This window comes from Fusarium verticillioides, chromosome 3 (assembly GCF_000149555.1).
Source record: "Fusarium verticillioides 7600 chromosome 3, whole genome shotgun sequence".
In the NCBI taxonomy this organism is placed as follows: Eukaryota; Fungi; Ascomycota; class Sordariomycetes; order Hypocreales; family Nectriaceae; genus Fusarium; species Fusarium verticillioides.
In genome coordinates this window covers 3,892,898-3,919,613 of record NC_031677.1, presented here as the reverse complement: position 1 = coordinate 3,919,613, position 26,716 = coordinate 3,892,898, and the positions used below count along the sequence as shown (strand labels likewise).

The window sequence follows — 26,716 nt, the reverse complement described above, 5'->3', positions numbered from 1 at the left end:
ACAGCTGTTACCGTATCAGTGGTTTCAGCATAACTATATACGATACCCCTTGGTTTGTGTTTAATAGATTCATTATAATAACATGATATACCCATGATAGGAAACTCGAATTGTCTAATGCTACACCTAGTTCATGTACTTCGCAAACCATTCCAAGAACTGATCCGGCTCCCTCTGAAAATACGTATACCCATCCCATCGCTTATCCGTCCCCTCAATCCACTTCAACTTCTTATCCTCAATAGGGATATTATCATAAACAGACTGAACATCCTTCGGCGTCGTGCAAGGATCATCGCGAACCTGGTACAGAAACGTCGGCACATTGGCGTGCTTCGCATCAGTCGGCGGCGACAATTGACTTATATGAAAACTCGTCTTCATGAAGAATTGCCGATCTGCTTCTTCCATGTACGACGCCGGAGCGCCCATTTTGTCAAGCATCACTGCGATGGAGGACCCTGCTGATATTGGCTGGGGCGCAATCATGCACCGCACGCCGTTGAAGGCTTGAGGGCGATGTCTCATCGCTGAGAGTGTTGCGTTTGCACCGGCGCAGCGACTAAACAGCCCAATCGTCATGTTCTTGGTGTCCTCTCTCCCACGAACATATTTCAACGATCCAAGAACATCGCGCCATTCGAAGAAGCCAAAGAGACCCTGGTTTCCACTCCCACTGAGTCCATGGTTCCTCAAATCATACGCAAGAACATTATACCCCGCATCATGAAGAATCTTGTAATCAGGGATGAAATTGACTTCAAAATCATTCCCAGGCATGAGTTGATTCCAAGGTTCAAGATGCGAAGGAATACCTGCGCGGTTGAACCAGTGAGGATGGTTGGCGATGATGATCTTGTTGGAGCCCTTGCAGGGGATGAACCAGCCTTCCAGAGGGACGCCGTCGTCAGATGGGAAGTAGATGTCTTCGAATTCGAGGCCTTCTTCATTTGGATAGTGCATTATCGGCGCAAGGTCCCATCCTCTGAAGTCGTCGACCACGGCCTTGATTGTGGCCTTGATCTCTGCGTCTGTCGGGGCCATGATTGTGAATGTTTGTGAATAGGTGAGGGTGAATTGGGGCTGTGTATGAGTCTACATGGACAACATATACTTGGACATGATTGAGTGAGCTTGTCTTAAATGCTGATGTACTTGAATCCTTCGCGCGTTTTCGCTATTGAGTCGGGTTTATCACAGGCCATGGCAGTTATTCCGCTTCTTTATCACCGCTTATCTCCATTTTTGGTCCAGGATTCTGCATATTGTCAGCATCATAGACTTCACTCACGACTCCATTCCACGATTATCTCACGATGTTTTTGAGCGGATAAATCGAAAATACAAACTCAAAATTCTCCAGGATTACTCGAAGGATTCAGGATGGAAAGTCACACGGAAGTCGGCAGATGAGTACAGCATTGTATCTGGAAACAACGGCATTGCCTGAGGAAAGGCTTAATTCAATCACTAAATTCATGTCCAATATGCCACTTATGCCTGGTAAACGGCCGAAGACGGAGGATATCCAGCCAATTTTGATCCAGGACCAGGCCTGAACTTGGGCTCCTTATACCACTCCTGCGCAGTCTCAGCCAGTTCCTTGACTTTGGAGAACTCAAATTGAGGTTGGTCCAGAAGATCATAAATGCCCTGTGCATAATCCTCCGAGATGTTGTACACCTGTGCCAAGTACTTGCTCTATGCTTCTGTCAGTTTCAAGCCTTGTGAGAAATAGCCTGATTGCTTACCTGGATCTCGGGAAACTTGACGCGGTGAAGACCCTTGGCTGTGTTTTAGCAAGTTCTTCTTCTCCTGCTCACTCATAACCCTCGTCCACAGATCCTTCGCTTGGTCATATTCATTCTTCTTGCCCTCATGCCAATAGTGACTAAACCTGCTTGCGATATTGTCGCTGACCTGATACGGCGTCTCTGCAACATCAGGTCTGAACTTGTGAGCGAAGCTGTTGGGGGCATATTGTTTGTTGTCCGCGTGATTGGCATCAACGCGCATCTGCCCGCCAAAGTTGAGGGATGCATATGACTTGGCCATGAAGGGGCAATTGACGGGGATTTGGTACAGATTGACACCGATGCGATGATACTGAGTGTCGCGGTAGAAGAACATGCGGAACTGAAGGAGAGGATCAGGCGAGTCCTCGATACCAGGAACCATGCTGCCAGGCGAAAAAGCCGCTTGTTCCACATCGCGATGGAAGTTCTCAGGGTTCTTGTTCAGCACCAATCTTCCAAACTCCTTCATCGGAAACTGCGATTGCGGCCAAACCTTTGAAAAATCAAAAGGATCGAACCCAAGCTTATCAAGATCCGCTTGTCTAGGATCCATGACCTGCACATGAGCCGTCCACTCAATCTCCTCACCATTCTCGGTAGCCTCCCAAAGATCTCTCTTGGAGTAGTCAGGGTCTTCACCGCACATTTGCATAGCTTCACTATCGGTGAATTGCTTTTGACCGTGCTTTGCGATAAAGTGGTATTTGATGTAGACGAACTCTCCGTTGGAGTTTACCTACTTGAAGGTGTGGCAGCCGTAGCCGTGGTTGAAGCGCCATCCTTGGGGAGTTCCGTGATCGCTGTAGAACATGAGGCCTGCGTGATTAGCTTCGGGAGTGTTGGCGAGGAGATTGAAGAGGGCGTCGTGATCGAGGAAGTTTGCTGGGTTGCGGTATTGAGAGCGGACGACGTCTGATCCTTGAATGGGATCGCGGCAGAAGAAGACGGGCTGAACTATGGTTAGTTGGCAATGGACAGAGAAGGTAGCTTGAGTGACGAAGCTGAGGCCGACAATGTCGTGGTTTCCCTCCATGGTGTGTAACTTGATGGCGAAGCCTCAAGGGTTACGAGCCTCGTCTGGAAATTCTCGACCGAGAGTCACTGTAGAGAATCTGACAAAGACGGGTGTCTTTTCCCCGACAGACGACAAGAAGTTGGCTTTCTGGGATGTTGGTAAGTTAACCGTCAATATGATACTAGCCGTAAGTTTGACATATAGTGAGTTCAGTCACATCCTGACTACACTCGAAGTATCCAAAGGCACCAGAGCCACAAGGATGAACCATGCCTGGCATACGTCAGTTAAATGCAAGTATGGGCGGGTAATTATAGGCTTACGCTCGAGATTCTTGGATCTGTTGACGGTTTGTTGCTTCCTATCTCCAAGTCAGGATAGGTGCGTGCGTAGCAACAAGGAAGACTTACTGCAAAGAAACGTGCATATTTGTGCGACATAATGACAGCGCCGTCAATTGATCAATCTAGGTACTTTGAGTGCTCGGAACTTTTGTTCCAATTAGACACCGTTCATTGGTAACAGCTGTTGAAGCTGGCATTGTGAGCGTGGATATGCTAGCATATTGTCGTCATGGGACGGTAATAGATTAACCACACCGCCCAACATACTGCACTGGTAAATATCGATGGCCCTGAACCAAGCAGTTTTGATACATATTTCAAGCAATTAAGCATATCGGATTGGTCTTGCTAATATTGAGCAGTTGATTGGTCTCGAGTCGTGTATGAACGCTTTACTTGACTCCAATGCCATCGGGCTCCGTGGCACCTGATTGGTCTACCATTCTATCCCTCAGATGAGTCATATTATGTACCAAGAGAAAGGTGCCTTATATAAGGAGATCTGACTCGGAGCAAGGCTGTTCAAAAAAGACTTTTAGTCTCGAGTGCTTCCTGCCTTTGGGCCGCTATAACTTCGAGAGCATCTGGCGCCTCAAGACCACTTTTCAAGTAAAAAAAGCGATTGAAGAAAGGGAATAGAACCCAAGGTAATTATTCGGTACCTTAAAAGTTCCGTGACTAGAGAAGGACAGTGTTGCTCTTGTAATCAAGTAAGATCATGCGTTTTCTTCCATCTTATGATGCTTTATGTCAGCCAACACTTTATAGCTGTTCTTGATTCAGATGGAAGCTCTCAAATTAAGCCCAAAATAAGATTCTGATGAGAAATGGACCTTTTGATGTTCCCGAGACATTTTCGCTTACTCGATGACGGAAGCACCTACTGCGATTTGGTGGTGGTCAGTAAATCTCCCCGAAACGAGACATTCCAGTCGAAAACTTTACCCTACAACAACAAATTGTGCCGATTCTCATATAAAGATTGATAAGAAGAAGCTCGTGTTCATCATCGTCGAGACTCACCGATGCGAGATGTCACATCGAAAAGTATTTCTAGTCATGATACTCGAGGCTCAGCTTCAAGTGGCGGAAAGCGCCCAGGGGTTGAACAACAACGGCATATCTCGTTCCTGGCCCTGAACAAATGACTTTCTTAGCGCTGTAGATCGACCAGGTCTGGACTTCCCGGCCCTGAAACTTTATCCGATAGCAAGTCTCGATCTCAGACATCCACTGGAATTCGACCAAGCATTGGCGGCCAACACAATTACCCAATGCGTTTAAGCAAGGACTTAGGACGGAGTAGCTCGGCTTTAAAGAGTGCTGTGCCTATATTTGGCAGTGGTCCAATCACCATGCTGACACCGTTCAGACACGCCCCATTTTGATATGCATGTCAGACTTATAGAGGCGTGGTGACCAATGGGTATCGAGGGAGAATGCGAAAAATAAGCGATTGCTGACAATTGACGGAAAATTCGCAGAAAGAGATGTCCGAGTAAGTGCGATGATTAGAAATGAGTTGGAGACAATGATGGATTTGAGGTATATAAAGATGTGAGTTGAGCTGCGAAGGAGTAAGCTTAGAACGCATCATTTATCAAACATCGCAAACTATCCACTTCAAAGAAATCATCAGACAAAATGGTTACTGTTGCAGTTGCTGGAGGTACAGGCAAGGTTGGTCGAACCCTTGTCGAGGCCATTGTTGCTGCAGGAGAGAATAAAGTCGTCATTCTCAGCCGAGAGGTAAGTTCTCCATGCAAAAGATTCATATGCCCAGCTAATAGAAACCGAAGGAAAACAAGGCACTGGAAGAAAAGATTGGAGCTTCTGTCCTGGCTGTAGACATTCATAACATCGATGCCCTGACTCAGCTGTTTGAAAAGCACAATGTGCACACAGTAATCTCGACACTTGGCATGAATGGGCCAGTACCTATCGAGATTGATATTATTCGTGCATCAGAAGCATCTCAGGCAACAAGACGATTCATCTCGAGTGACTGGGGTCTTCCCCATACAGAAGAGTAAGCAAGCACTTGACAAATGCCTCATTGAAAACAAGCAACCAACAAAGAATTATAGGCACGCAGCTCAGGCTAATTCAGCAAACAACAAACTCCGTGCTCAAGACGAGCTACGCAAGACAAACCTCGAATGGACATCTGTTCATATCGGCTTCTTTCTTGATTTCTGGGGCTCCTCTAAATCAGCTGCGAAATCAAACTTGCACACCCCTTCAACCTTTGTTGATATCAAACATCGAGCCGCTGCTATTCCAGGATCTGGAGATGTTCCTGTCACGTTTACGTACAGTCGAGATGTAGCAAAATTTGTGGCTGCACTTCTAGACCTTGAGAAATGGGATGAAGCAACGTACATCATTGGCGACAAAGTCACGTTCAACGAGATGGTCAAGATTGCCGAAGAAGCTACAGGTAAGTGACGTGCTTCGTGGCTAGAGCTAGGGATGCTGATTTTTTCATAGGTGATAAGTTCAACGTTGTTTATGATAGTGTTGAGACACTTGAGAAGGGGGAGTTGAGTGAGTTACCAGGTCATGAGGCGATGTTTGCCAATATTCCTGCACCCAAGGCGGTCATGAAAAAGGTGATGTCTGCATATGGTTTGTGGGCAGAGAGTGGTGGTTTCAACTTGGATGAGAGCAAGGCTCTCAACAAGTCGTTCCCTGATATCAAGCCTATTACTGTTCGGGAGTTTCTGGAAGATGCTTGGGGTAGCGAGAAGAAATAGAGTCGGTAACACTTTGTTTTCTTCAAACATAGCTTTCATGCAATCTTTTTCATAGTATTATTTTGAGAAAAGGTACAAACCTTCAACTATGTGCTCAAAATGTTTATATCAGAAGCCCTTATCAGTCACGAATTGCATGGCAATCACCTGCAAGCTGAGACGACGGAAACCATTAGCGTGAGGACTCCCTTTCGGGACCGTGCCTCTAGATCGATCGTACGGCCACGGGCCAATATTTTGTCTCAGATCAATCTTAGATACCTTGTCTTTGCCAAGTCTAGATCGAACCCGCGTTTGTTCCTGGCCGATCTTCAATGACATCAGCTGCTTCCTCACTAGCCTTGGCACAATAAACTCTTCCGAAACACCTCATCTCTAGATCTCGTATTTCCTCAACTCAAAGGCTCCAAGCGCCAAGCTCAAACGCCAGGAACCAAGATCCGTTACGCCGCAAGCAGCCACCCAAACGCCGACCGTCACAAAATAACAGATTCTGGCAATATGTCCTGAATATCAAGCCATGCGCCGCAAAAACCGGAGGCGGCTTTCTTCAAAGTTGCAAAACGCCGGTCGCATCGAGAAACGTGGGCAAGAGGCACTTCATCGCTGCGGCAACATCAGACCTGGTTGTTCAAAAAATAGCTTCCACCACGGGAAAAAGAGGCTTGTGGCTTTGTCGCAGTTGGAAATGATGTTGGGGGAGTAGATGGTTGCGGGTGGTGGAGTGGATGCATCGTGGCTGGAATGTCTTTGGCGTTTTTGAGCGAAGCCGCCGCACTCGGCATGTGAAGAGGAACGACAATGAAGAGAGAAGATCGGATGGCAAAGTTATTTTTTCGTTGGGAGCTTGAGAAAAAATGGTATGCATATAAACCCCCGAGGGCTTGGTATGTCTCGCATTTCTCTTCACCTCTCATCACACTCTCAAACATATACAGTTTCACCAAGATCGTCACTCGTTCAACCACTCGCTCCAGCACATACAACTCCAACTCCAACTTCAAGATGAAGAAGTTCTTGCTCACCGCCCTCTCAGCCACCGGCGTTCTCGCCGTCCAATACTCCCCCAGCTTCCCCCTCCTCGCAGTCCGTCAAGTCGTAGAGGTTCCCTGCGCCGACCAGAACCTCAAGGACTGCGGCACCGGCTGTATCCAGACCGACTGGACATGCTGTCCTAGCAAGGCAGGCGGATGTCCTCCTACAGCTTACTGCGAAGTCGGATCGAACCAGCAGTACGGATGCTGTCCTAATGGCAGTATCTGCAATGGCGAGGGCGGTGGTACCACTCGTGCCGATACGACTACTATTGTCCAGGGTGGAGGCGGCGCGGAGACTCAGTCTCCTATCTTGGAGGGATCGTCGACTGCTGTTATTGTTCCTCCTCCTGTTGATACCGCCTCTGTTCCTCCTGTTGTTCCGAGCCCTGTTGCGCCGGTTCCTGTACCTGGAACGCCTTACCCCACGCCCAGCACGGTTATTGTCAATGAAGGATCGTCGAAGAAGTTCAGTTTGGTTGGCGTTTTGGCCGGTATTGCCGCGCTTGTCTTTTGATCAAGCAACGTGTTCTTTGTCGCGAGAAGGGAATGGGCTGCTCGCTAGATTAGAGTGATGGCCTTGGATGCAAGGATATAGTTGCAGGACTGGGCAAACACTTTTAGTAAATAACCTGTGACACGCTCAAGTGTCCAATGGAACGTAATTACTTGCAATCAATTGAGAGACATTGCTGTACTTGCTGAATTTCACTTCGCTGTTCAACTGAAACGAGTCATGCCTTGTTGGTGATTAGTTTGAGATGGACGAAACATGGTCATGCGAAAAATGTGGTATCTATTAATTCTATGTACTATACGTCAAAGCCAAGACACATGTCGTCCGGCAGTATTTTCTCATAAATCATCGCTTACTCAATCTTGACGCAGACCTTACCCTGGTGCTTGCCAGACCACTGGTACTCATAAGCCTCACGAAGCTGCTCCAGAGAGAAGATCTTGGGGTCAACGATAGGTCGAAGCTTATCAGGGTTGGCCTCAATAGCACGGCACATATCCTCCATCTGAGTACGGCTTCCAACAAGCAGACCTCGGGTGGTGCAGAGGTTGGAAAGGCAGTCGAGGAAGCCAGGGTCGTTCTTACCAGTGCCGCCAACGAAGCCGATGATTGAGATGACACCGTCGATCTTGATGGCGTTGAGGGACTGCTTCATGGATGCAGGGCCAGCAACCTCGATGATGTGGTCGACACCAGCACCGCCGGTGAGCTCCTTGGCCTTGGCTCCCCACTCAGGAGTCTCGCGGTAGTTGATGATGTGGTCAGCACCAAGCTTCTCAAGAAGCTTGGCCTTCTCAGCAGAGCTGGTAGTAGCGATGACCTTTGCACCAGCAGCCTTGGCGAACTGAACAGCAAAGATGCTAACACCACCGGTACCCTGAGTGAGAACCCACTGGCCAGGGAGGAGCTTCTTGCCCTCAAGACCGTACAGACCGTTCCAGGCAGTGAGACCAGCGCAGGTAAGAGTAGCAGCCTCGTGGAAGTCGAGGTTAGAGGGCATGGGGACAAGACCGTGCTCGTCAAAGGCACCGACGGTGCGGAAAGTTCCGTCAGTTACACCACCAAGACCGGTCTGGATGCTGAGCTGGTCGAGAGAACCGCCGATGTGGCCCTGGTTGAAGAGAGTGACGACCTTGTCGCCGGGGCGGAAGCGGGTGACGTTCTTGCCGACGGCGAGGACAGTGCCGGCGCCATCGGAGCCGGGGACGACGCCGTCCTTGGCGGGGAAAGGGTACTTTCCGAGAGGGAGGATGAGATCGCGGTAGTTGAGGGAAGCGCCCTGGACTGTGAAGTCTTAGAAGATGTAATTGAGGTAGAGGTGAAGTTGGGACATACTCTTGACGAGGACTTGGCCGTCACCGAGCTCGGGAACAGACTTCTCGCTGAACTTCAGACCGCTAAAGTCCTTTCCATCACGGGAGGGGATGGTCCATTGCTTGACAGTCTTGGGGATAGATTGAGCCATTGTGAAGGATGAAGCTGAAGCTGTTGAGATTGTGTCAAAGTCGAATTGTATGGGCTTGATGATGATACCCACTGTCAACGTCGCTTGGATATAGACTATATATACTTGTCAATCAACCAGATGGAAAAGTCTTTATAAAGAAACCATTAAGTTAATTCTCGAAACATGCAGATTTGTAAGGAACCAATGTCTGTGCATGAGATTTGTAACCCATCTCCAGCCTTGCGATCCATGCCGTAACCATCACTGACGTAACTCTTGACGCTTTACCGTGATAGCTCTTCTCCAGTTGTGGCAAAGCTTCAACTGCCGGGCCATGGGAGCCAATGACGGGCTTGGGACTAAGAGTTCCGAGTTCCACTTGTTTCTGTAGATAATGAAGCCATCATGTTTTTTTTTCTTGCTGCGGTCCACTGTCCGCGCTGGCTGTACCCACACGGATCCGAAGTGTCAAAGCTTTCTTGGTCCCGGTTCGAGGCCGGTTGCTCGGGGCGTTGCCGTTTTCGGTGGTGATGTTGATTGACGTTGTTGTTAGAGTGTAAAAAGTCATTGGAGGGTGTGGCGCCTTGGCCCATGACTCGTGGGGTTCATGCAGCAATTGAGCATATGCATGAGTGAGTGAGTGAGTGAGTGGGTGAGTTTGGAACATGGTAGTAGCAGCCTCGTATCAGATCGAAAATACTACCTACACTCACGGTAAGTCTGAAGTAAGAACTTCATCAATTGGAACGCATCATCAGCTGTAAACCCGTCGCAATTGGAAATAATCGGGTCATTAAGCAGTAACGATAACGTTACAGGGGCTTTCCTGTATAATGCCCCGCTAACCGTCATCTGTCATCAACACCATCTCATCTCCAGATTCTCAATCCGTTTCCATTCTGCGCCATCACATAATTCCCCCGATCACCCAATCAATGGCGCAGGCAAAGGCTCAGATCAACCTTAATGGCCTCGGTCTACAGCTCCCAAGCTCCAGTGGATCCTCAGCACCGCCGACCCCTCGCCGGCCCCTCACTCCAGCGGCACCACCGACCGGCATAGTCGTCTTCTCGGGTGGTAGCGCCGCTAACAACCTCGTCGATGTCTTCGAGAGTGTTCGAGAAGCGAATCAGTGCACGCTGAGCTACGTGATACCCATCTCTGATAATGGTGGTAGCAGTAGTGAGATCATTCGTGTCTTTGGTGGACCTGGTATGTTCTGTTCATGTTTCCAATTTCCACGTGTCTCTTCTATATGCTAGCGTTGACTGACAGGGTTGCTCTAGGTATCGGAGATGTGAGGTCCCGACTTGTTCGTCTTATTCCGAACGATGGAAGTTCTGAGACGAGAGCTATCAAGCATTTCTTCAATCACCGCTTGCCAAAGGTCTACACCGAGGCAAGATCAGAATGGTTTGAGATTCTGGAAGCGACGCATCCTCTCTGGAATGACATCTCGTCGCCCAAAAGAGAACTCATCAGATCTTATCTGAATAGCTTCAATCTTGAGGTTGTGAAGCGCATGAAGCCTAGCAGTCGCTTCGACTACTCTGGAGCCAGCATAGGAAACCTCTTCCTCACAGGAGCTCGTCTCTTCACCGGTAGTTTCGAAGCTGCCATCTACCTGTTGAGCTCAATATGTTCAGTGCCGGATAGAATAGCAGTCCTTCCAGCCCTCAACACCAACTTTGCTAGCCATATCGCTGCTGGTCTTGAAGACGGCACGATAATCACAGGTCAGAACGACATCTCACATCCCAGCGCTCCAACCGCTGCTGTGCCTGGAGCATCAGCCGGAGTGCACAGCCCAACAGTAGCTCGGCAGGAGCAAACATGGGATCAAGACCACCACCATGTTGAAGACGCGAACCTACCAGGAACGTTACTTGCATTGCGCCGGCCGGCCATTGCATTCTCCAAAGAGCAAGAAGAAGACCTACCCGCGAGGATCGCTCGAGTATGGTACATCAATCCATATGGCGAGGAGATCAAGATGCCTGCCAACCCAAGAGTTCTAGACGCGCTCCGGTCTGTTCACAGTGTAGTGTACAGCATTGGCTCTCTTTTCACATCATTAATCCCAAGTCTTGTCCTTCGTGGCGTCGGTGATGCCATCGTCAGCCCGCAAGTGCGCAACAAGATCCTCATTCTCAACGGCACAACCGACCGTGAGACTGGTCCTTCAACGGCGCCTTTCACAGGACTAGACTTTGTTGGGGCTATCGCAAATGCTCTCGCTGACTCAAGAGGTCTACCCAAACCTACGGAGGAGGAGTACAGTCAGTATGTGTCGCATGTCATTTACATCGAAGGGCCGACATCGCCAAAGGTAGATAAGCCGCTGTTTACGCAGTTGGGGATAGATGCGACACGATTATATGGGCCTAAGGATGAGAAAGGAAGAGGTGGAAGATACGATGCCAAGGCTTTGACTCAAGCCCTTGAAACTATCATTGGAAGGAAAGATGCGCGGTCTGACAGAAGCCGTCGAAATACTCTGGTGGGTTAAATGCTAATGGCTAACTGGGGAGATGACGAGGCTTGAATGAGGTCATGAGAGACTCGGTTCACATGGACGGGATCGTCGGCCATAAGGCAAGACGAGTCGATCAAATATGAAAAACATAGAAAAAAAAATGTATTAGATGGTATATCGCCGTGGTATGCATTCAAACTCCAGGTCTGACTATAATGCCATTTCCACCACAATTCTCAAGACGCCAATCGCCCAATCCAACCCAACCCAACCAAACCAAACCCTTTCCCAAGGCCGTGACCCAATAGTTCCTCAGCTCATTAGACCTCAGCCGGCGAAAAGATCAAGTATGCCATGACAACAGGCCACGCCGTCGATAATAGCAATGCTCCCATGACTGAACCGAGCGACATTCTAACGCGATCGTAGGGACCCTTCCATCGGTCAATCAGAGCGCAGGTGCTGAAGATCATGGCGCAGGCGTAAAGTGACGATGCCCAGAATATGCCGAGCAACATGTCCGAGTGTCGGTCTTCAGGACTGAGAACGTCTTTCGAAGTGTCGGGGACAAAGGTTGAGGAGAGGTTGTTACCCATTTTGATGGATGTAAGTGGTGTATGCAGGTTTGTGGTGTTTGAGTGGGTTTAAGTGGTAGAGGTTGAGTCGCAAAGGAGGGTTGCAGCAAAATCCTTCAGAATTAAAAATGATTGTAGGGGTTGTTAAGTCACTCGCCAGCGAGGAAGAAGAAAAGAATGAAGAGAGATTTTCCAGCAAAGATGCTTGTTTTTTGAAGAGCGAATGGCTCTCACAAAAGAGAAGAGCATCTCGCATGAGGCCTTACAGGGGTTATACCACCCATCACATCTGCAGCCAATGGGAGTCTCAGGCCTGCGATTCACTGAGGTCGGGGCCAAGACGACCCGGTCGCGGATGCGTCTCGTTGGTTGAAACATCTGCGACTCTGCAACTGAGGGACCAATTGAGGATATTCCCTAAGCGCGCGGTCTTGTTGATCAGCTTTAGTTTGTGAGCTGATGATGAGGCCATTCACATCGTCACAGACATTAATAAACTCTATTTCCCTCCTCTCACTTGTTGATCACTTTCTTTTCTTCGAGACCGTACTTTGGCCGGCCTTGATCAAATGTTTGGTCGGTCAACTCCAGCCTGTTTTCAGATCCGTCTCAGATCTGGGACGATACCGGGATGTGACGTTGGTAAAACCTGCACGCAAAACAGCAAAACACTACACTAGCCTAGTAGAAGAGTTGGATAATACCCCCGTATTCAGACGAGTTATCGCTGTTCTATATGTATAGCATTGATTGATATTGCTTGGCTTGATTGTTCTTGGCGGAGCTGAAACGGGCTTGTTCGTCCAACTTCTCGGATCGGGGGCGAGCCGGGCTACTGCACTTCGGAGTCCCAGGCATTCGGGAACTGCATGTGAATGTGTCGGTCTAGGATGGATCGTGCTTTGGAGGATGGTTCGATCGGAGATTGACTGAACTCTATTCTGCATTGGCAGAGTCAGATATTCGTCTGAAGTCATGAGTACTCGGGGATGGTGGCTGGCGGTCGAAAGAGGAAAATGCCCTGAAACCACTGTCTCCGCTACTGTTTGCAGCGCCCAGGGTCTAGGGTAAGTAGAAATGCAGTTGCCATCTGACAGTTCATCCTGTACTGGAACACAGGAGCTCTACCAAGAAATATATTGACTCTCGACAAATCAGGTGTTTCGATAGCTGCTATTTCTCTCCTAAGATCATGGTAAGAGAATTGGTGAGGATGGTAATAGGAGCCCCTAACGACCGAAGTATAAAATAAAGTCATGAGAAAACATTTCACGACAATTCAATATCGGGATCGAACTATACAAAAATACATCAGTAATTCGAGAGCTCACAGTGCATTTTATCCCAAATAGTCCGTCATCTCAGGAATACCGAAATGTCAAGTACATCTCAAGATATAATTTGATGCCATCATCTAATTTAAGCTTACGCCGTTGATGGGAGACTTTGCAACCACTCATGCCTCAACAAGACCGTGACTATAAATGCTTTGAGATTTTCAGAGAACCTTGTGGCTAAGAATGAAGCTGATGAAGCTTCTGTAGAGATATAGGAAGACTAGTCCTAAAAGCGGCCATAATAATTTCATGAACCCGAATCTACACCTCGGTTTCTATATCTGCCTTATTACTCTCCAAGGGTTGGTTTCTTTAGGTTAAGTTTGAAATAAACAAGGAGACAGTGATTTCAAATGCTTAAGAAGTGCCTCAAAGGTTGAACGTTTAGTAACAGGATGATTGTAAAGCAAACAGTAGCTAAGCTTTGGGTGTTTGTCCCTATTTCGTTCCTTGCATGCATTCAAAGAGCAAGCATGACGTAGGTGAAAACACTTAAGGCAACCGAGAAGTTGTGCTATTTAGTGTTTTGGGTGCTGGCATTAGTTGTCTAATCTTAAAGTTGAAGTTTCTTTGTGAAGTGTTTGTAAGATGGCCGCGTAAAAGTCAAAGGAGTCTGCAAGCTACTTACCCAATATGTGTTCATGCCATATTGGACATGAAACTCTTTCTACTCATCCAATTAATTACAATGGCGCAGTGGAGCCATCTTCTATTGTGAACTCCAGTGAAGATTTTAGTGATATAATAAGTTTCTACATAGAATTCACTATAAAGTCAAACTTAGCAAACTCTCATACAAAAAGCTTATAGACATACAAACAGGTATAAATACTGCCATCTCCCACGCTCAAGGGTCACGTAATTTGTATCTTGGCCATCTTATCTTCACATCCTACTGACAAATCATTCATCTCAATTCCACAACACCACAGAAAAAATGGCCATCGTCCACGGATTCCAAACCCAGATATTCCGTCTCTTGGGCATTCGGACCAAATACCCCGGCTACTCCAAACTGATCTACGATGGCAACGGGAAGATAATCAGCTGTATCTACGGGCCCAAGATCCAGCCCCGTGTGTTCAAGAAGCCTGACACGGTCTTTTACAAGCAAGCCAAGCCCTCCAAGAAGATGTCGGAGGAGTATACAGGGGAAACGGACATCATCTGGCGTATCAGGGAGAACCGAGGTAAGAAAGACCCTTGAGGCGCTATAAAGTCAGCGGATAGAATTGAGGCTCGGGTCGGATAACTGGATGGCAGATGTGATACCAAGACGTCAGGGACGAAAGGCGGCTTACTCAGCTCATCCCATCAAACACAAGAACGTCATGCTTAAATAACGCAAACACGAAAGAATAAGAGCATCCACGAATGAAAGAGAGCTATATCCAGAAACAAGTGGATCAAAAGCGAGATCATGGGCACGACTCAACAAGCGTCTCTCCCTTCTCCTCTTGGGGTTCCTTCACCTACCTATTCAGGACTCATCCCAAGCCGTCCCGCGTTACACTCGGCAGGCTTCATCACATTTCAACAGGGATCAATAGCTTATCAAGACATAAATAAATAAGCTTAAAGACAAGAATATCTGACATCTACTGGGGTCTTCTCGAGTATATGCTGTACCACACGGCTTCCCCCACTGTCTCCCCACATCGAGCCTTGTAAACCAGATGGCTAGGTCTCGAACCCATTAGGTCCAGCTGTATCTATCTATCTACCTAGGCGTGTGCAAATTATAAACCCTCCCTCAAGAGACAGAACACCATGTAACCGCAATGGCATGTGCTGTTGATGACCTGTGACGCATACGCCTTGTTCGATCTAGTACCAAACTCTTTTACTCCCATTCCCCATCGTGTCGAAGACCCTAAATCGACCAGTCGTAATGCCGCCATCTTGGAATATAATGATCATCTATGTTATGATACGCATATCGACGACCGGCTTCTGAGGCCTGAAACGGATCCTGATATGTTGGGTAATGGTATTGCTGGGGGCGAAATGACCTCGGCCTGCGCCGGGAGTCATGGCTACTAGTCCTGCTACTCGAGCGAGATGTTGCTCGAGAAGGAGAAGTAGTATAATGATAGTATCTCTCTTGTTGTTCCGCTCTCTCGTCCCCATGGAGTGTGCAAAGGGTGGGGAAGAATGGAGAACCGCGTTCTCGAGGCGCACGGCAGCCTGCGATGGTGCATGCATGGGTATAGCAATATCCACCGGGTATAGTTGACTCATTGGTACATACAGGATCGGCGCAGGCATGGGTCAGGCAAAAATGAGAGTTGGGGTTGTTGTCCTGGACGATTTCTGAACATTCTGCTCTTTGACAAGTGTGTCGGAAGCACTTCTGCGGGTGGGCGTGACCATGTCCGTTAGCAAAGTCGGGGCATCCAGGCGCAGAGCACAAGTCTACATTGGAGTGTTAGCTTTGTAGACACCTAGAAAGCAAGCACTCACGCATATGACACCATCTCATAACCAGGCCGTTATGAACATCCCGAGGCTGCAGGCAGCCCTGTTGGTCGCACTCGTGATCGGTACAGAATCTCGAATCTCCTTGGGCAAAGCCGTTGCAGGCCTGGAAGAACTCACATTTTGAATGGTTCACACAGAGCCTTGTTGGAGTTTTGTCGGGATCCCAAAGCGAGTAGTTCTTGCAGTCTCTCAAGGCTTCACAGCGTTGATGCTTGTAGCACTTTTTCTTATCTCGACCCGCCATTTCATCATTCGCTAAGCTGAGTACTCGACGGTGGCAGTCGTCCACTCCACAATGGTGTTTCTTGCAGTACCGTTCAGAACCATCTCGGTCGGAATCGCATTTCGGCATCTTGCACTGGAACTCTTTGGAGTGCTCTTTGCAGTATTGCGAGTTCTTGTAGCGCTCCTCATAGCATTGCTTGTCTTTGTCTTTCGCCTTACAGGAGTCTGGGAACGTCAGCATTTGGGTTTGGGACTCGGCCTGGAATAAGCGACTTACGATCGCGACAGAGCCAATCGCTGTGACCGATGCTGGAGTATTTAAAGTCATCTCCTTCGACATCCAAGACCTTCGCATTGCATCGATGCCAATCGCACTTGGAATCTAAAATGTGTCAGCTGTCTTGCTGAGCGGAAACAAAGGGCTACTCACGTTTGTCGCAGAACTTATCTTTTGAACGCTTGCTAGACTTACACCCAGCGCCGAAAGTACAAGCATCTACTGAAATGAGTCTCTGATTCTGTAGGAGCTTTGGGGTTGCGCTCACGCTTCTCGCAGTAGATAGAATACGTCCCAGAATTGAACTTTCCTATCGGATGATGACACTTTTCCACATGGCATTCCGGTCGAGAGTTTCTGCTACTCTTACTAGCCCAAGAGCTTCCGCCTTTACCGCTGCCCATGATGGAGGATCTCGTACAAGCTTGTATAGAAGTGGTAGTCCCCGATGGAAGTGTGAAGACTAGATGCGTGATAAGATAGATACTCGCCAAAGTAAAAGTATACTGAGATATGTCGATGATTCAAAAGAAGTTCAGGCTGATCAATATGGGAGCCTACTTAGTCGATTTCGTCAAATTGCGTTTTGACAGCTATATTTCGGGGGCATTATCCATCCTATATAGCTCTGGGCTCAGCGCCCTCCCAAATCCTCGACACTGGCTGAGGTCAAGGCACGAATTAGCCGAGATCAGGCATATTAACTAGAGGCCAATCCAGTTCCTTTCGTGTAGCTATGTTGAAAGGAGTTACACACAGGCTGGGATTCCATAGTATGCTTGATATTGTAATACCCCGGGAGCCAAGGACACAAATGTTGCCTGCCTGTACACCTTGGCTCCCTCTGCCCGCTGTGATAGCTGATGAGGCGCAGTAAAAGGCTTGACAGTATCTTAACTCTGTCAAGCGAGATCAACCACGAACCGACATCATGAAAGATTCTAGTTGGGATTCGTCAACCAAGGCTACCATGTTGGATTGATGGAAACTCGCTCAGCAATCATGGCCAGTTATGTTCTCAGCATTCACAAACTTGAGAGATTTCGGTGTCAACTCACAGCATCGACTTTCCCACATTTTGCTACTAGTCTGACTGCACTCAAGGACTGATATCGGCACCACCCTCTTTCTTGGTAGCTAAGCTTCCCCCATCCTGAACAGAGGGACAGGAGGCAACCGCCAGACAGAAAGGATGAGGGTTCAAGTTTCATGCCTTGAGCCTCATAGTTGTGCATGCTGTGACTGTGATTGTGCTTGTGTAGCGAATAATGTCGTAGCTTGATCACTTGAGTTGCATGACTTTGCTATCTCAAGTTCTGTACCCACTGAGAGATGGCGAGCCATCTGTCGTTTTCTGATCCTGAGAGATATGGCCGGGCGTTCGTGACAAAGCTGAAGGTTGTTTGCGCTGCGCAAATTCCATGCCGGCAAGGCAGCCATGTAACTGGGGAAGCGCCTTTGGAACGCAGGACAAGTGCAGTATTTGTCATAAGGCGTCCTGGGTGCCAGACACAAGGTCTCATGGCGGTTTGCGTCAATGGAGATCTACCTATTTCTGTCAGCATCTATTGTTGGCATGTCGCAGTAACAATGGGCCAGTTGCTCTTGTCCTTCAGTTTACAAACATGTCACAATATCGGAGAATTGGCGAAGTAACTGTTGCTCGTGCTGATTGTCTGAGACTCTTGAGGCTTCATCATGTTCTCATGACAGAGAAGCCTGTCGCATGGAGAGAACTAGAATGGCCGAAAGTGAAGCTAGATGTTTGATCGTTGACAAGGAGCGCCTGTAGAAGTCGTAGAAGGGAAACCGGTCGATGCTGCGATGTTTGTTAATGCAACCCTCGAAATACATTGCTTGCCACGCACCATGAGCAATCTCGAGACAGCCTTACTTGAAACATTATGTTATTGTTGTTGTCGTGCGAGTTTAGGCAGTGAAAGTGATCACGGGTAGTCGTTGGGAGAGGAGATGAAGAATAGCATGTTTTTGATATTCGCTAAGGCAGAAGGAAACAACCGTTTTCAGGGGCCTTCCAGTCAGTCAAAGTGCGCTACCTTATCCACTTCCCCCAACAAGCTCCCGTCTTGTCCCTTGGCTCCTGCTAAACTCCGGTCCCACTCTGTCGCTCATGCATCTTGCCGCCTTCCCCCCTACGGCGCAGTCTTTTTGTAATTTTGGATCTTGCAACTAACAACACAAATTGGATCCAACAAAACAACTGCCGATATCATATGACCGTCTCAAGCGCTGCACCAAGCCGTTGCACTACCGCGCATGAACTTGCACGACTTAGTGCGGCTGCATTTTGGAGATTTTCGTACTTGGTAGACAAACACCAACGCAGATAACGATTCCGCGTGGAATACCAGATGACGAACATCCTGCACTTTGTCACGTCAGTCTTGTGCAGTCTCGTTTAATCCAACATCTGATTAGCTGATGCCCATCATGACTGATAATCTGATAGTACAAACTCACCTGACAACGGACCAACAGAGATACCTGCACGGATGGACTCGGCGGGAGCCACGACAGCTTGAGTCTGAATACAGCAGGCTCGCACTAGCTAAAGGTAATCCTTCGAGTTAAGTCTGGTGAAAAACGCAGTGACGGCGTCGACTCCTGAGGCACGGCCAAGGCAGCGATCATGGTATGATCATAGCGAGAGTTGGACGACACTCCAACATGCGAGGTGGGTTGGGCTGAACCAAGGCCATCGGACCAGATGGAGAGCCATGGTTCGCCCAGACCCAATCGAGGTACAAGCTTGTCGCCTAACCGTCTATGAAAGGACAGGTGCTCATCAATCGCAGGCAATCCAATTTCTTGAGCCACCAAACGATCGTCGATGCCCTCACTCGCAAGCACTACTTTCAACCCATCAGTCATACACAAACGCAGCATAGGACATAATAACGAGGCTTCTTACCTTAACAGACACCATCCCGACGTTGACTCATTGATGATTGACAACAATCGGGCCCGCCGTCATCTGTCTCTCAGCTGCGTCCATCTCAGTGACATATCTTGAGAGCGGGTGTCGAAGCATTTAAATATGACCTTGACCCTTGCACATTTTCCTTCCTCCATATCTTCGCAAGATCTGCCAGTTTTAGATCCCGCTTTCAGCTGCCAGGGGTTAATGAATGCTCACCTAAGCATACCCACCAAATCCCAGGAACTGCCAGCCAAGCAATCTTCTGCATAGCCGATTGTGTGACCATATCGCCTTGTTGATAGGCAAATCATGCCACATACTTTGGTACCATCTCAGGGTGTCTTCATCGGACCGAATCTTTGAAAGATTTCTTCCCAATTCATCGGCAGTTGATTTGATTGCTGGTCAGATCGGATGAAATAGATGGATGGAAGCAGTAACGTGGCACAAAGCCGTTGAGGTGCTTTTTTCGGTACGAAATTCTTCCTTGTGAGAAATGTAGGACCAACGGTCGTTCTGTCTCTCTTCCTTTCTGTGCCTCCTTTGTTACACAAAGACACGTTTTGCCACGAGAAGTTTACTATGACTTCTTTGGAGCAGTTCGACTTATCGAAGAATGGCCCAGCCCAAGCATCAGGAAGCAGAAAGAGAGTGTGGTATCATGTCTGGTGATGAAAAATCAAAATGTTGCCAGAGTGAACAACCTCCAAGACCTAAGGGTGATTATTTCGACGAAGAGGACTACAAGTTTACAAGTATTGGAGAATCGAATCATGCTGTTAGGCCTGAGTAATAATGGTTACTTGTGTATGCGTACAAGTTTCTCATATGACTTTTTATCAGCAGGTCGCCCATGCCTCGTCCGATATGATGCCAACCCCCCTCAACTCCCGGACAACATCGCACGTCCAGTTTCTAGAACTCTGACGTCTCCCCAAAGAACTCCTACGAGCCCCTGATCGAGACATAGACTTCCAAAACTGTTTCTGCAATCATTGCATACGCCATACATCGAAGCACTCCAGGTTCGTCACCACCCTTGTCTAGACTTGCATCTCTAGATATGCCTCAGGGCATGAAACACAGGTCAATTTCAAGACTGTCTTATCAATACTGATGAAGTTTTAAGCACAATAAAATCGCCCCCAATGTACGCCTCATTCTATATACCACAGGAGAAGTATTCAACTCAGATGCGAGTTGCTGAAAAGATGATGTTCATGGGTCTGCCTCATTTCAAGGACACTCAGTCGAGATGCAAGGAATGCAACAGAAAGGTGGATAGCCCAGTCCAGATATCGGTTGGCTATCAACTTCGGAACAATGCTCTTTTCATGACTGTCAGGCCTGTGCCTCCCAAGTCAAAGTGCAAGGTTCGTTCCCCTGTCCCTTCTCGGTTAAAGTTGCGAGTCATCTTCTGACGTATGATCTCTAGTGACTACTGGCTTAGGGTATCATCAAGGCACCTATGGTATCTGCCAACGCTACACTTGCTTGTTATCAAGTTGTCTCTTGGGCATGTGCTGGATGGATCATGCGGCCCTTGGGGTATTCAGGATATTTGCCGAAAAGAACTCCAGAAGTTCTCGCTCGAACCAAATCCAAATACATGAAGACAGATGCGTGATTAACGTATTTGAACTTTTTCAGTTGATCGGTGCATGCCTAGCCGCCTGTGTGACGTTCTGAGGCAAACTGCCGGGCCTGGGGAATGACATCCACCCCAGCCCAACGATCAAGCCTAGCTTTGGACTTGTTGTTCATCTTAGGATCTACCCTTGCCATTTTGATTTCTACATTTGGCCCAATGCCGCAGTCCGCATCTGGGTTAGGTTTGAATGTCTGAAATATATACAGACTATTCGATCTGATACTCCGCTTGCCTTGCACAACACATCGCTGCTCCTATGATTTTGGTCGGAGCTGTCCCACACATACATTGCTGGCTCACATGACCAAAGGAGCTAAAATATCAGAACTGACTCTTGGTAGAGTCTTGGGTATCACTTTCGCAATGCCGAGTCCCAATTACATCTTCCAGTCTCATACGCATCATCGGATCTGCCATCTTCTGTCCATCTCGTATTATAAAGCCACCTGCTTCCCTTCTGCTCGCTCAACTCCTTCTTAAACATCCTTTTTTTCGAGTTCAAGCTAACATTGTGCTCTCGGACAGGTGTTTGGGGCCCCATGTTACGAAAAAGTCAGGTTCCATTCTTCCGACACCCCAGTCCTCCATCGAAAACGAAACCAAATACAACCACGGATTTATTTCAGCACGTATGCTTAAAGGTGCCACAGAAGTTCTTCAATTTCCATCAGATCGTCGTGTCACTCCTTGTACTCCGATAAAAGAACGCCCGGGCTCCGTAGGAGGCTGCCGATCCATAATCTGAGACTCTCAACATGACCCATGATCACAGACAAGCGCCCGTTAGTATTCAGAATCGCATCTGGTATTTAGCCAGGAGCCATGATGCATCTTAATCATGACGAAGTGAGGAGAGGGCGTTCAGTGGGTAGATCCATAAGGTGAACGATATGTGACTCGAGAATCATGTGTGTTTCCCACCGAGAATGCTCCTTTCGTAGTAGCGAGAGAACTGGCTTGGGACTGCTCAAGGCTCGAATAAGCGGATATGATGTCAAGAACAAGAAAGACATCTCTGAACTGACCACGATGGTGGGCATATCATGTTATGGGGAAAGTATTGAAGTCATTGCGAGGAGTATTCTAACGTGTCGCGGAGTTGAGTATATTATTGAGTGTCTCTAGTCAAATGGGAGTTCGCAAAGCTTATCTAAAACCGAAGCATATATTAGTCTTGCGAGATTATGCACCAGCAATGCAATTAAACTACGATAGAAATTGGAGAAACACATAATTCTTCATGCATAATACCTATTTACGAGGCGAATTAAGTACCATGTCCAAGGCTACAGGCAACACGACGAACCAAGACATCACGAAAAGCAGAGCTAGTTCAAAAGGTGCATGATTCTATTCATCAAGCTAAGCGAAAATAAAAACTTCACCGGCCATTGACGTAACTGGCGCGCGGCTACTATGTCCTCCCAAAAAATTGCAGTCCAAAAAACAACCCTTGTTTGGCTTTCTTACTCCAACTTGGCGCTGAGAGGCAGCTTGCGAGAGCTGCTTCCAACCCAGACAGTCTTGGGATGGTCAGTGATGACCCAGTTCTGGGCATTTGTATCCCAGTTACTCAGATCGCGACGGGTCAATTGAGCGTTGAAGATGGCGCTCTGGCCGGGAGCAATGTTCTCGATACGGTCGAAACCGCGGAGAACACGGATGGGCTCGTTCTCGCCACCGAGGCTGACATACAGCTGGGGAATCTCGTCGGAGGTGGCGTTGCCTGTGTTGGTGATTGTGGCTGTGACGGTGTACAAGATGTCCCACAATTGAGGGTTACCACCTGGGGCACCAGAGGCGGGAAGACGAGGCTGGGCTGAGCCGTTGAGGGCGTTGGGAGGGAGGAACTCTTCGGCAGTCTTACCAAACTGGCCACCATCGTTGGATGCCTCGCTGGCGGATGAGGAGGTGTTGAGGAAGGGGTAGATGAACTTGTAGATGTATCGGACGCCCTTGGGGAACACGTAGTCGTTGAGGTTCTTGCTGAAGTTGCCAAAGGTTGGGGCGGGGATGGTCTGGCCAGCGGGAGGAGAGTAGGGGTTCTCGACGTTCTTCTGGATGTTGAGGTCAGAGTACTCAAAGGTGGACCAAGATAGACCGTGACCGAACTCGTAGAGAGGAGCAGCGGTGTTGTTGGGAGAGCTCTTTCCATCGGTGCTTGGAGATCGTCGGTCGAAGTGACGGTAGTCGATGAAGACACCCTCAGAGAAGTCATCCTGAGGAGCGCCACGGCCGTTGTTCGCCTCATAAAGAACCTCAGTACCGTAGCTCTCGCGGGTGCGGCCCCAAGTGAAGGGAGATCGGCCAGGGCTGACCTTGCCGTAGAGGAGATCAGCGATGGCATTGCCTGACTCTTGGCCGGGAAGACCAGCCCAGACGATGGCAGTGATGTTGGGGTTCTTCTCGTAGTCGGCGAGTAGGACAGGGCCGACGGTGTGCAGAACTACAATGGTGTTGGGGCATATGGACGACACGTTCTTGATGAGCTCGTCTCCCTGCTGCCAGAGGGTGAGGTTCTTGCGATCACCAAAGTTTCCGTCGACTTCAATGTATCCCTCACCAGAGTCGGCATTGGCGAAAACGATAGCGGTCACGTTAGGCTGGCTGACAAGAGCTTGTACTGAAGCCCATTCGTTGTTGGTCAAGATGCTCTCATATCGAGTTCCGTCTTGAGTAGCTCGATTAGAGAGCCCTTGATCGGGGGTGATCAAGTAAGGGAATTGGGAAGTTCCCGAGCCCCAAGCCATAGCCAGGGTACCATTATCGCAACCACGGTCACCACAACCATTGGGTCCAGCAGGGTTGGGACCGGCGTCCTCACCAATGACAGCGAGGAACTTTGGGTTCTTGAGGGGAAGGGACCCGGTGTTCTTGAGCACGACGCTTCCCTTGGCAGCGGCCTCACGGATGTGGCTCTTGTGGTCGTGCTGGACGTTGACTCCAAAGTTGACCTGCTCGCGGTTCTCTTGAGCAAATGTATGCACGAAGCCGAAGGTGTCGCGGGTCCAGGAGGAGAAGTTGATGTCGGGAAGATCCTCTATCGTCTTTCCAACCTTGAAGAAGGCAGACATGATTCGCAGAGCCATGTCATCAACTCGCCAGGCGGGAACAGTTCCGTTGATGACAGCCAGAGTCAAGTTTCCGCCCCAGAAGCTGTATCCGCTGTCGAAGGCAGTGTCACCAGGCATGCTCATATCGAGACCAGCGACGGCAGAAGCGGCACCGGTATGCTGGGCCGCCCAATCGCTCATGACGAAACCCTGGAAGCCCATCTCGTCCTTGAGGATACCGTTGAGGAGCTTGGAGTTCTGGCAACCGTACGAGTTGTTGATCTGGTTGTACGAGCACATGACGGAACCGACGCCGGCGCGGACGGCGTCAGCGAAGGGCCAGGCGTAGAGCTCGTGCATAGTCTTGTCATCCAGGTTGGAGGAGAGAGACTCGGAGATGTTGTACTTGCGGGACTGGACCTCGCCACTCTGTCGGAAGTGCTCTACAAGAGGGTCAGTTCTCTGTCAATTCCTCAAATCGTCCAAGTGGCTTACCCTGCTCGTTTGCGATGTAATGCTTAGCACAAGCAATGACACCTGCGTCTTGAATACCCTTGACGGCCTCGGCCATGGCGTGGCCAGCCATATAAGGATCAACGGTGAAGCCTTCCCAGTTTCGTCCACCAGCAGCAGTGCGACCAAGAGGTCCAGTAGCAGGACCAAGAGCGATATCGATACCCTTCTCCTTGAACTCAGTGCCCATCAGGAGACCTCTCTCATACCAGAGAGACTTGCTCCAAGAAGCACCAGCTGTGGTGCCAGCGGGAAAAGCGCTGTTGTAGTCGGACAGACGAATTCCAAGAGGACCATCCTGGAGACAGAGACCTCGCATACCGAGACGAGGAATTGATCCCACGTTTCCTACACAGCGTTCGCCTTGCCATCTGAGAAGTTGTTAGCTGAGGGGATTGAGATACCCTGTTTGCAAGGAGCTGCTTACCCAACACCAGTGGTCAAGTTGACCTTTTCCATGAGAGTGAGTTGGGACACAAAGCTCTTGGCTTTGGCGTAAGCTTCCTCCCAGCCAACAGCATTAGGGTCCATCCATGGTGAAGGATAATGAGGCGGCGAGTATGCGAGTGTATCTCTCGTGACAACCTTTTGAGCGTCAGCTTTCTGATCAACCGCCACAGCAGCCGCCGCGCATAAAGTCGGTATTATTGAAAGGCGCATATTTATAAATGTGCGTCTCGAATAAAAAAGGTTATTTGAACAAGGTTTGAGCGGTCAATTGCGCCCAGATTTGGTTGTCTAGAGGCAGAAGTAGACAGCCACGCAAATGCACAGTTGAGAAGCAACTTGATGTCGACAAACTCAATGAAAGACTGTCTCGGGGGTTTTTGTGTAGACTAAGGGCGCTGATAATTGCGGAGGGAAGATCGTAAGAGGAACCAAGGCTGCAAGGGAGGAAATGATCGCGATCTGGTGCGTGGCGTCCGAGCGAACAAGGGCGATATGGCAACAAGGCTGAGATTAGACGAGGAAATGGTGAAAAAAAACTGACCTTTACACCAGCCAAAGTGTCTGGAACTGCAGAAGCAAGAGCAACTGCGCTGTCAGTGCCAGCAGCACCTATAGACAGGGCTGCGGCGACCCAATTCAGCTTCATATTGATGGAGTCTTCCTATAATTTAGTATCTATAAAATTGGTGAGCCTTTGTCATAGCGGAGAGGGATCAATGCCGTCGATTTAACATTGAGGGAGAGGGTAGACTAACAGGCTAGTCCAATATATTGGAATGAAGGGGACCAAAGTTGAAGGGAGCAAGCCACAACGAAGAACTTTATCGACGAGTGTGAGGAGGGAGAGAAGCCTCAGAAAAGAGGTGGTATTTAAGATTTATATATTCACGACATTGAACATTGTCACCACGTGCAGCTGCAGCGAAGAACACGCACGACAGCTGCAATGCTTGTAGCTTGTAGGTAAGGATGGTCTAAGTTCAGTACATGGGCATATGTAAACCCTGTCCTAAATACGGATTACTACTCCACTAACTAACAAGCACCAAGCAACTCACTGCACATCCCTTCCCTCACGGACGAGGGCCGCCTCTCCCGAAGCTTAGCAGAGATTAAAAATGCACTACCACGAAGGGTTCATCGTCATCAAATGCTGTGTCAATGTACCCCACAGCGCAATGCCTTGACCTTGGGACATGCAGCTGGGGAGGGTCGATCACGGCTGGCATTGGACAATTCTCTTGTTCTTGGGTCGTGGGGTAAAAAGGGCCGATGTTGGAGGCAGCTTTAGACCCAAAGGAAGCAGTTCAAGAACTCGTCTGACCATGGATGGACGGACTTACATGAAGGGGAGACGAGAGGTAGAGGGTCTCTTGACGTCACATCGTTTACTGCCTCGGACCAGACCCGAATTGCATTGCATTGCTATTGTTCCTTTGTTTACCCAAAAGCTATAGTCTAAGTTTGTGGCCTCTTCGATCGTGAGAGTGTTGATCTCATCTGATAAATTCCCAACACGAGGACCCAACGTTGCACTACAGAGTACACATCGTCAGCTCATAACCGTGATCGACATAGCTAAATTTACCCAAGGTCACGCCCGCTGTCCAGATCCTGTAATTTAATATAATTCAAGTACTCTGTAAAACCCAAAATAACAAAAAGTCTAAACCGCCCCAATTGCCCTCACTTCACTCACGCATGAGTCCTTGCACGTTAATTACGGAGGGTTTTCTTTTCTTCGGTGGAATCTTTCTTCCCTCGATCAATTGCCGAAACAACACCAGACTTTTGGGGCATATTTCCCCGTCATCATCACTAGATTCCC

The 26,716-nt window shown here is 48.7% G+C and overlaps 11 protein-coding genes across 12 annotated transcripts; 5 read left to right on the top strand and 6 right to left on the bottom strand.

The window, feature by feature from the left end:
• Positions 1 to 48: 48 nt before the first annotated feature.
• FVEG_05530 (hypothetical protein) lies at positions 49 to 1,177 on the bottom strand. The gene has a single exon (XM_018893769.1). The coding sequence runs from the start codon at positions 1,042 to 1,044 to the stop codon at positions 127 to 129; it is 918 nt and encodes a 305-aa protein (XP_018750678.1). The 5' UTR covers positions 1,045 to 1,177; the 3' UTR covers positions 49 to 126.
• Positions 1,178 to 1,426: 249 nt separating this feature from the next.
• FVEG_05529 (catalase) lies at positions 1,427 to 2,829 on the bottom strand (the record flags this gene model as incomplete). The annotated part of the gene is made up of 4 exons (XM_018893768.1): positions 1,427 to 1,701; positions 1,752 to 1,789; positions 1,824 to 2,455; positions 2,537 to 2,829. 4 exons carry the CDS (start codon positions 2,827 to 2,829, stop codon positions 1,495 to 1,497), a joined length of 1,170 nt encoding a protein of 389 aa, XP_018750677.1. The 3' UTR covers positions 1,427 to 1,494.
• A 1,866-nt stretch (positions 2,830 to 4,695) lies between these two features.
• On the top strand, positions 4,696 to 6,043 carry FVEG_05528 (hypothetical protein). Its single transcript, XM_018893767.1, has 4 exons — positions 4,696 to 4,904; positions 4,955 to 5,184; positions 5,243 to 5,595; positions 5,646 to 6,043. The coding sequence occupies exons 1-4, from the start codon at positions 4,800 to 4,802 to the stop codon at positions 5,909 to 5,911; spliced, it is 954 nt and encodes a 317-aa protein (XP_018750676.1). The 5' UTR covers positions 4,696 to 4,799; the 3' UTR covers positions 5,912 to 6,043.
• A 772-nt stretch (positions 6,044 to 6,815) lies between these two features.
• FVEG_05527 (hypothetical protein) lies at positions 6,816 to 7,656 on the top strand. Its single transcript, XM_018893766.1, has one exon. The coding sequence runs from the start codon at positions 6,917 to 6,919 to the stop codon at positions 7,460 to 7,462; it is 546 nt and encodes a 181-aa protein (XP_018750675.1). The 5' UTR covers positions 6,816 to 6,916; the 3' UTR covers positions 7,463 to 7,656.
• Positions 7,657 to 7,718: 62 nt separating this feature from the next.
• On the bottom strand, positions 7,719 to 9,643 carry FVEG_05526 (alcohol dehydrogenase). Of its 2 annotated transcripts, XM_018893765.1 has the most exons (3): positions 9,000 to 9,163; positions 8,798 to 8,947; positions 7,719 to 8,746 (listed from the first exon to the last, which is right to left on the bottom strand). In XM_018893765.1, the coding sequence occupies exons 2-3, from the start codon at positions 8,925 to 8,927 to the stop codon at positions 7,815 to 7,817; spliced, it is 1,062 nt and encodes a 353-aa protein (XP_018750674.1). In that variant the 5' UTR covers positions 8,928 to 8,947; positions 9,000 to 9,163; the 3' UTR covers positions 7,719 to 7,814. The 2 variants fall into 2 exon arrangements, with proteins under 2 accessions (XP_018750674.1, XP_018750673.1); XM_018893764.1 differs by having other exon boundaries at positions 8,798 to 9,643.
• Positions 9,644 to 9,768: 125 nt separating this feature from the next.
• On the top strand, positions 9,769 to 11,686 carry FVEG_05525 (hypothetical protein). The gene is made up of 2 exons (XM_018893763.1): positions 9,769 to 10,121; positions 10,196 to 11,686. Exons 1-2 carry the CDS (start codon positions 9,845 to 9,847, stop codon positions 11,416 to 11,418), a joined length of 1,500 nt encoding a protein of 499 aa, XP_018750672.1. The 5' UTR covers positions 9,769 to 9,844; the 3' UTR covers positions 11,419 to 11,686.
• Positions 11,470 to 12,285, bottom strand: FVEG_05524 (hypothetical protein). The gene has a single exon (XM_018893762.1). The coding sequence runs from the start codon at positions 11,979 to 11,981 to the stop codon at positions 11,706 to 11,708; it is 276 nt and encodes a 91-aa protein (XP_018750671.1). The 5' UTR covers positions 11,982 to 12,285; the 3' UTR covers positions 11,470 to 11,705.
• Positions 12,286 to 14,234: 1,949 nt separating this feature from the next.
• Positions 14,235 to 14,504, top strand: FVEG_05523 (hypothetical protein; the record flags this gene model as incomplete). Its single annotated transcript, XM_018893761.1, has 1 exon — positions 14,235 to 14,504. One exon carries the CDS (start codon positions 14,235 to 14,237, stop codon positions 14,502 to 14,504), a length of 270 nt encoding a protein of 89 aa, XP_018750670.1.
• Positions 14,505 to 15,217: 713 nt separating this feature from the next.
• Positions 15,218 to 19,355, bottom strand: FVEG_05522 (hypothetical protein; the record flags this gene model as incomplete). Its single annotated transcript, XM_018893760.1, has 10 exons — positions 19,213 to 19,355; positions 18,762 to 19,150; positions 18,149 to 18,694; positions 17,339 to 18,099; positions 16,549 to 17,221; positions 16,434 to 16,499; positions 16,281 to 16,385; positions 15,761 to 16,228; positions 15,549 to 15,712; positions 15,218 to 15,484 (listed from the first exon to the last, which is right to left on the bottom strand). Exons 5-10 carry the CDS (start codon positions 16,682 to 16,684, stop codon positions 15,218 to 15,220), a joined length of 1,206 nt encoding a protein of 401 aa, XP_018750669.1. The 5' UTR covers positions 16,685 to 17,221; positions 17,339 to 18,099; positions 18,149 to 18,694; positions 18,762 to 19,150; positions 19,213 to 19,355.
• Positions 18,466 to 20,848, top strand: FVEG_15666 (hypothetical protein; the record flags this gene model as incomplete). The annotated part of the gene is made up of 4 exons (XM_018904857.1): positions 18,466 to 19,042; positions 19,097 to 20,246; positions 20,344 to 20,594; positions 20,672 to 20,848. The coding sequence occupies exons 3-4, from the start codon at positions 20,370 to 20,372 to the stop codon at positions 20,846 to 20,848; spliced, it is 402 nt and encodes a 133-aa protein (XP_018750668.1). The 5' UTR covers positions 18,466 to 19,042; positions 19,097 to 20,246; positions 20,344 to 20,369.
• A 1,352-nt stretch (positions 20,849 to 22,200) lies between these two features.
• FVEG_05521 (beta-glucosidase) lies at positions 22,201 to 25,791 on the bottom strand. The gene is made up of 5 exons (XM_018893759.1): positions 25,644 to 25,791; positions 25,430 to 25,563; positions 24,866 to 25,023; positions 24,421 to 24,809; positions 22,201 to 24,368 (listed from the first exon to the last, which is right to left on the bottom strand). Exons 2-5 carry the CDS (start codon positions 25,532 to 25,534, stop codon positions 22,339 to 22,341), a joined length of 2,682 nt encoding a protein of 893 aa, XP_018750667.1. The 5' UTR covers positions 25,535 to 25,563; positions 25,644 to 25,791; the 3' UTR covers positions 22,201 to 22,338.
• Between the last annotated feature and the right edge of the window lie 925 nt (positions 25,792 to 26,716).

Coding starts and splice junctions, on each gene's coding strand:
- FVEG_05530 (XM_018893769.1), bottom strand. CDS start 1,044: ATGGCCCCGACAGACGCAGAGATCAAGGCCACAATCAAGGCCGTGGTC.
- FVEG_05528 (XM_018893767.1), top strand. CDS start 4,800: ATGGTTACTGTTGCAGTTGCTGGAGGTACAGGCAAGGTTGGTCGAACC. Junction 5,185..5,242: donor GGTCTTCCCCATACAGAAGA/GTAAGCAAGCAC, acceptor AAAGAATTATAG/GCACGCAGCTCAGGCTAATT. Junction 5,596..5,645: donor GATTGCCGAAGAAGCTACAG/GTAAGTGACGTG, acceptor ATTTTTTCATAG/GTGATAAGTTCAACGTTGTT.
- FVEG_05527 (XM_018893766.1), top strand. CDS start 6,917: ATGAAGAAGTTCTTGCTCACCGCCCTCTCAGCCACCGGCGTTCTCGCC.
- FVEG_05526 (XM_018893764.1), bottom strand. CDS start 8,927: ATGGCTCAATCTATCCCCAAGACTGTCAAGCAATGGACCATCCCCTCC. Junction 8,747..8,797: donor CGGCCAAGTCCTCGTCAAGA/GTATGTCCCAAC, acceptor AAGACTTCACAG/TCCAGGGCGCTTCCCTCAAC.
- FVEG_05525 (XM_018893763.1), top strand. CDS start 9,845: ATGGCGCAGGCAAAGGCTCAGATCAACCTTAATGGCCTCGGTCTACAG. Junction 10,122..10,195: donor TCGTGTCTTTGGTGGACCTG/GTATGTTCTGTT, acceptor GGGTTGCTCTAG/GTATCGGAGATGTGAGGTCC.
- FVEG_05524 (XM_018893762.1), bottom strand. CDS start 11,981: ATGGGTAACAACCTCTCCTCAACCTTTGTCCCCGACACTTCGAAAGAC.
- FVEG_05521 (XM_018893759.1), bottom strand. CDS start 25,534: ATGAAGCTGAATTGGGTCGCCGCAGCCCTGTCTATAGGTGCTGCTGGC. Junction 25,024..25,429: donor ACACTTTGGCTGGTGTAAAG/GTCAGTTTTTTT, acceptor GACGCTCAAAAG/GTTGTCACGAGAGATACACT. Junction 24,369..24,420: donor TTACATCGCAAACGAGCAGG/GTAAGCCACTTG, acceptor ACCCTCTTGTAG/AGCACTTCCGACAGAGTGGC.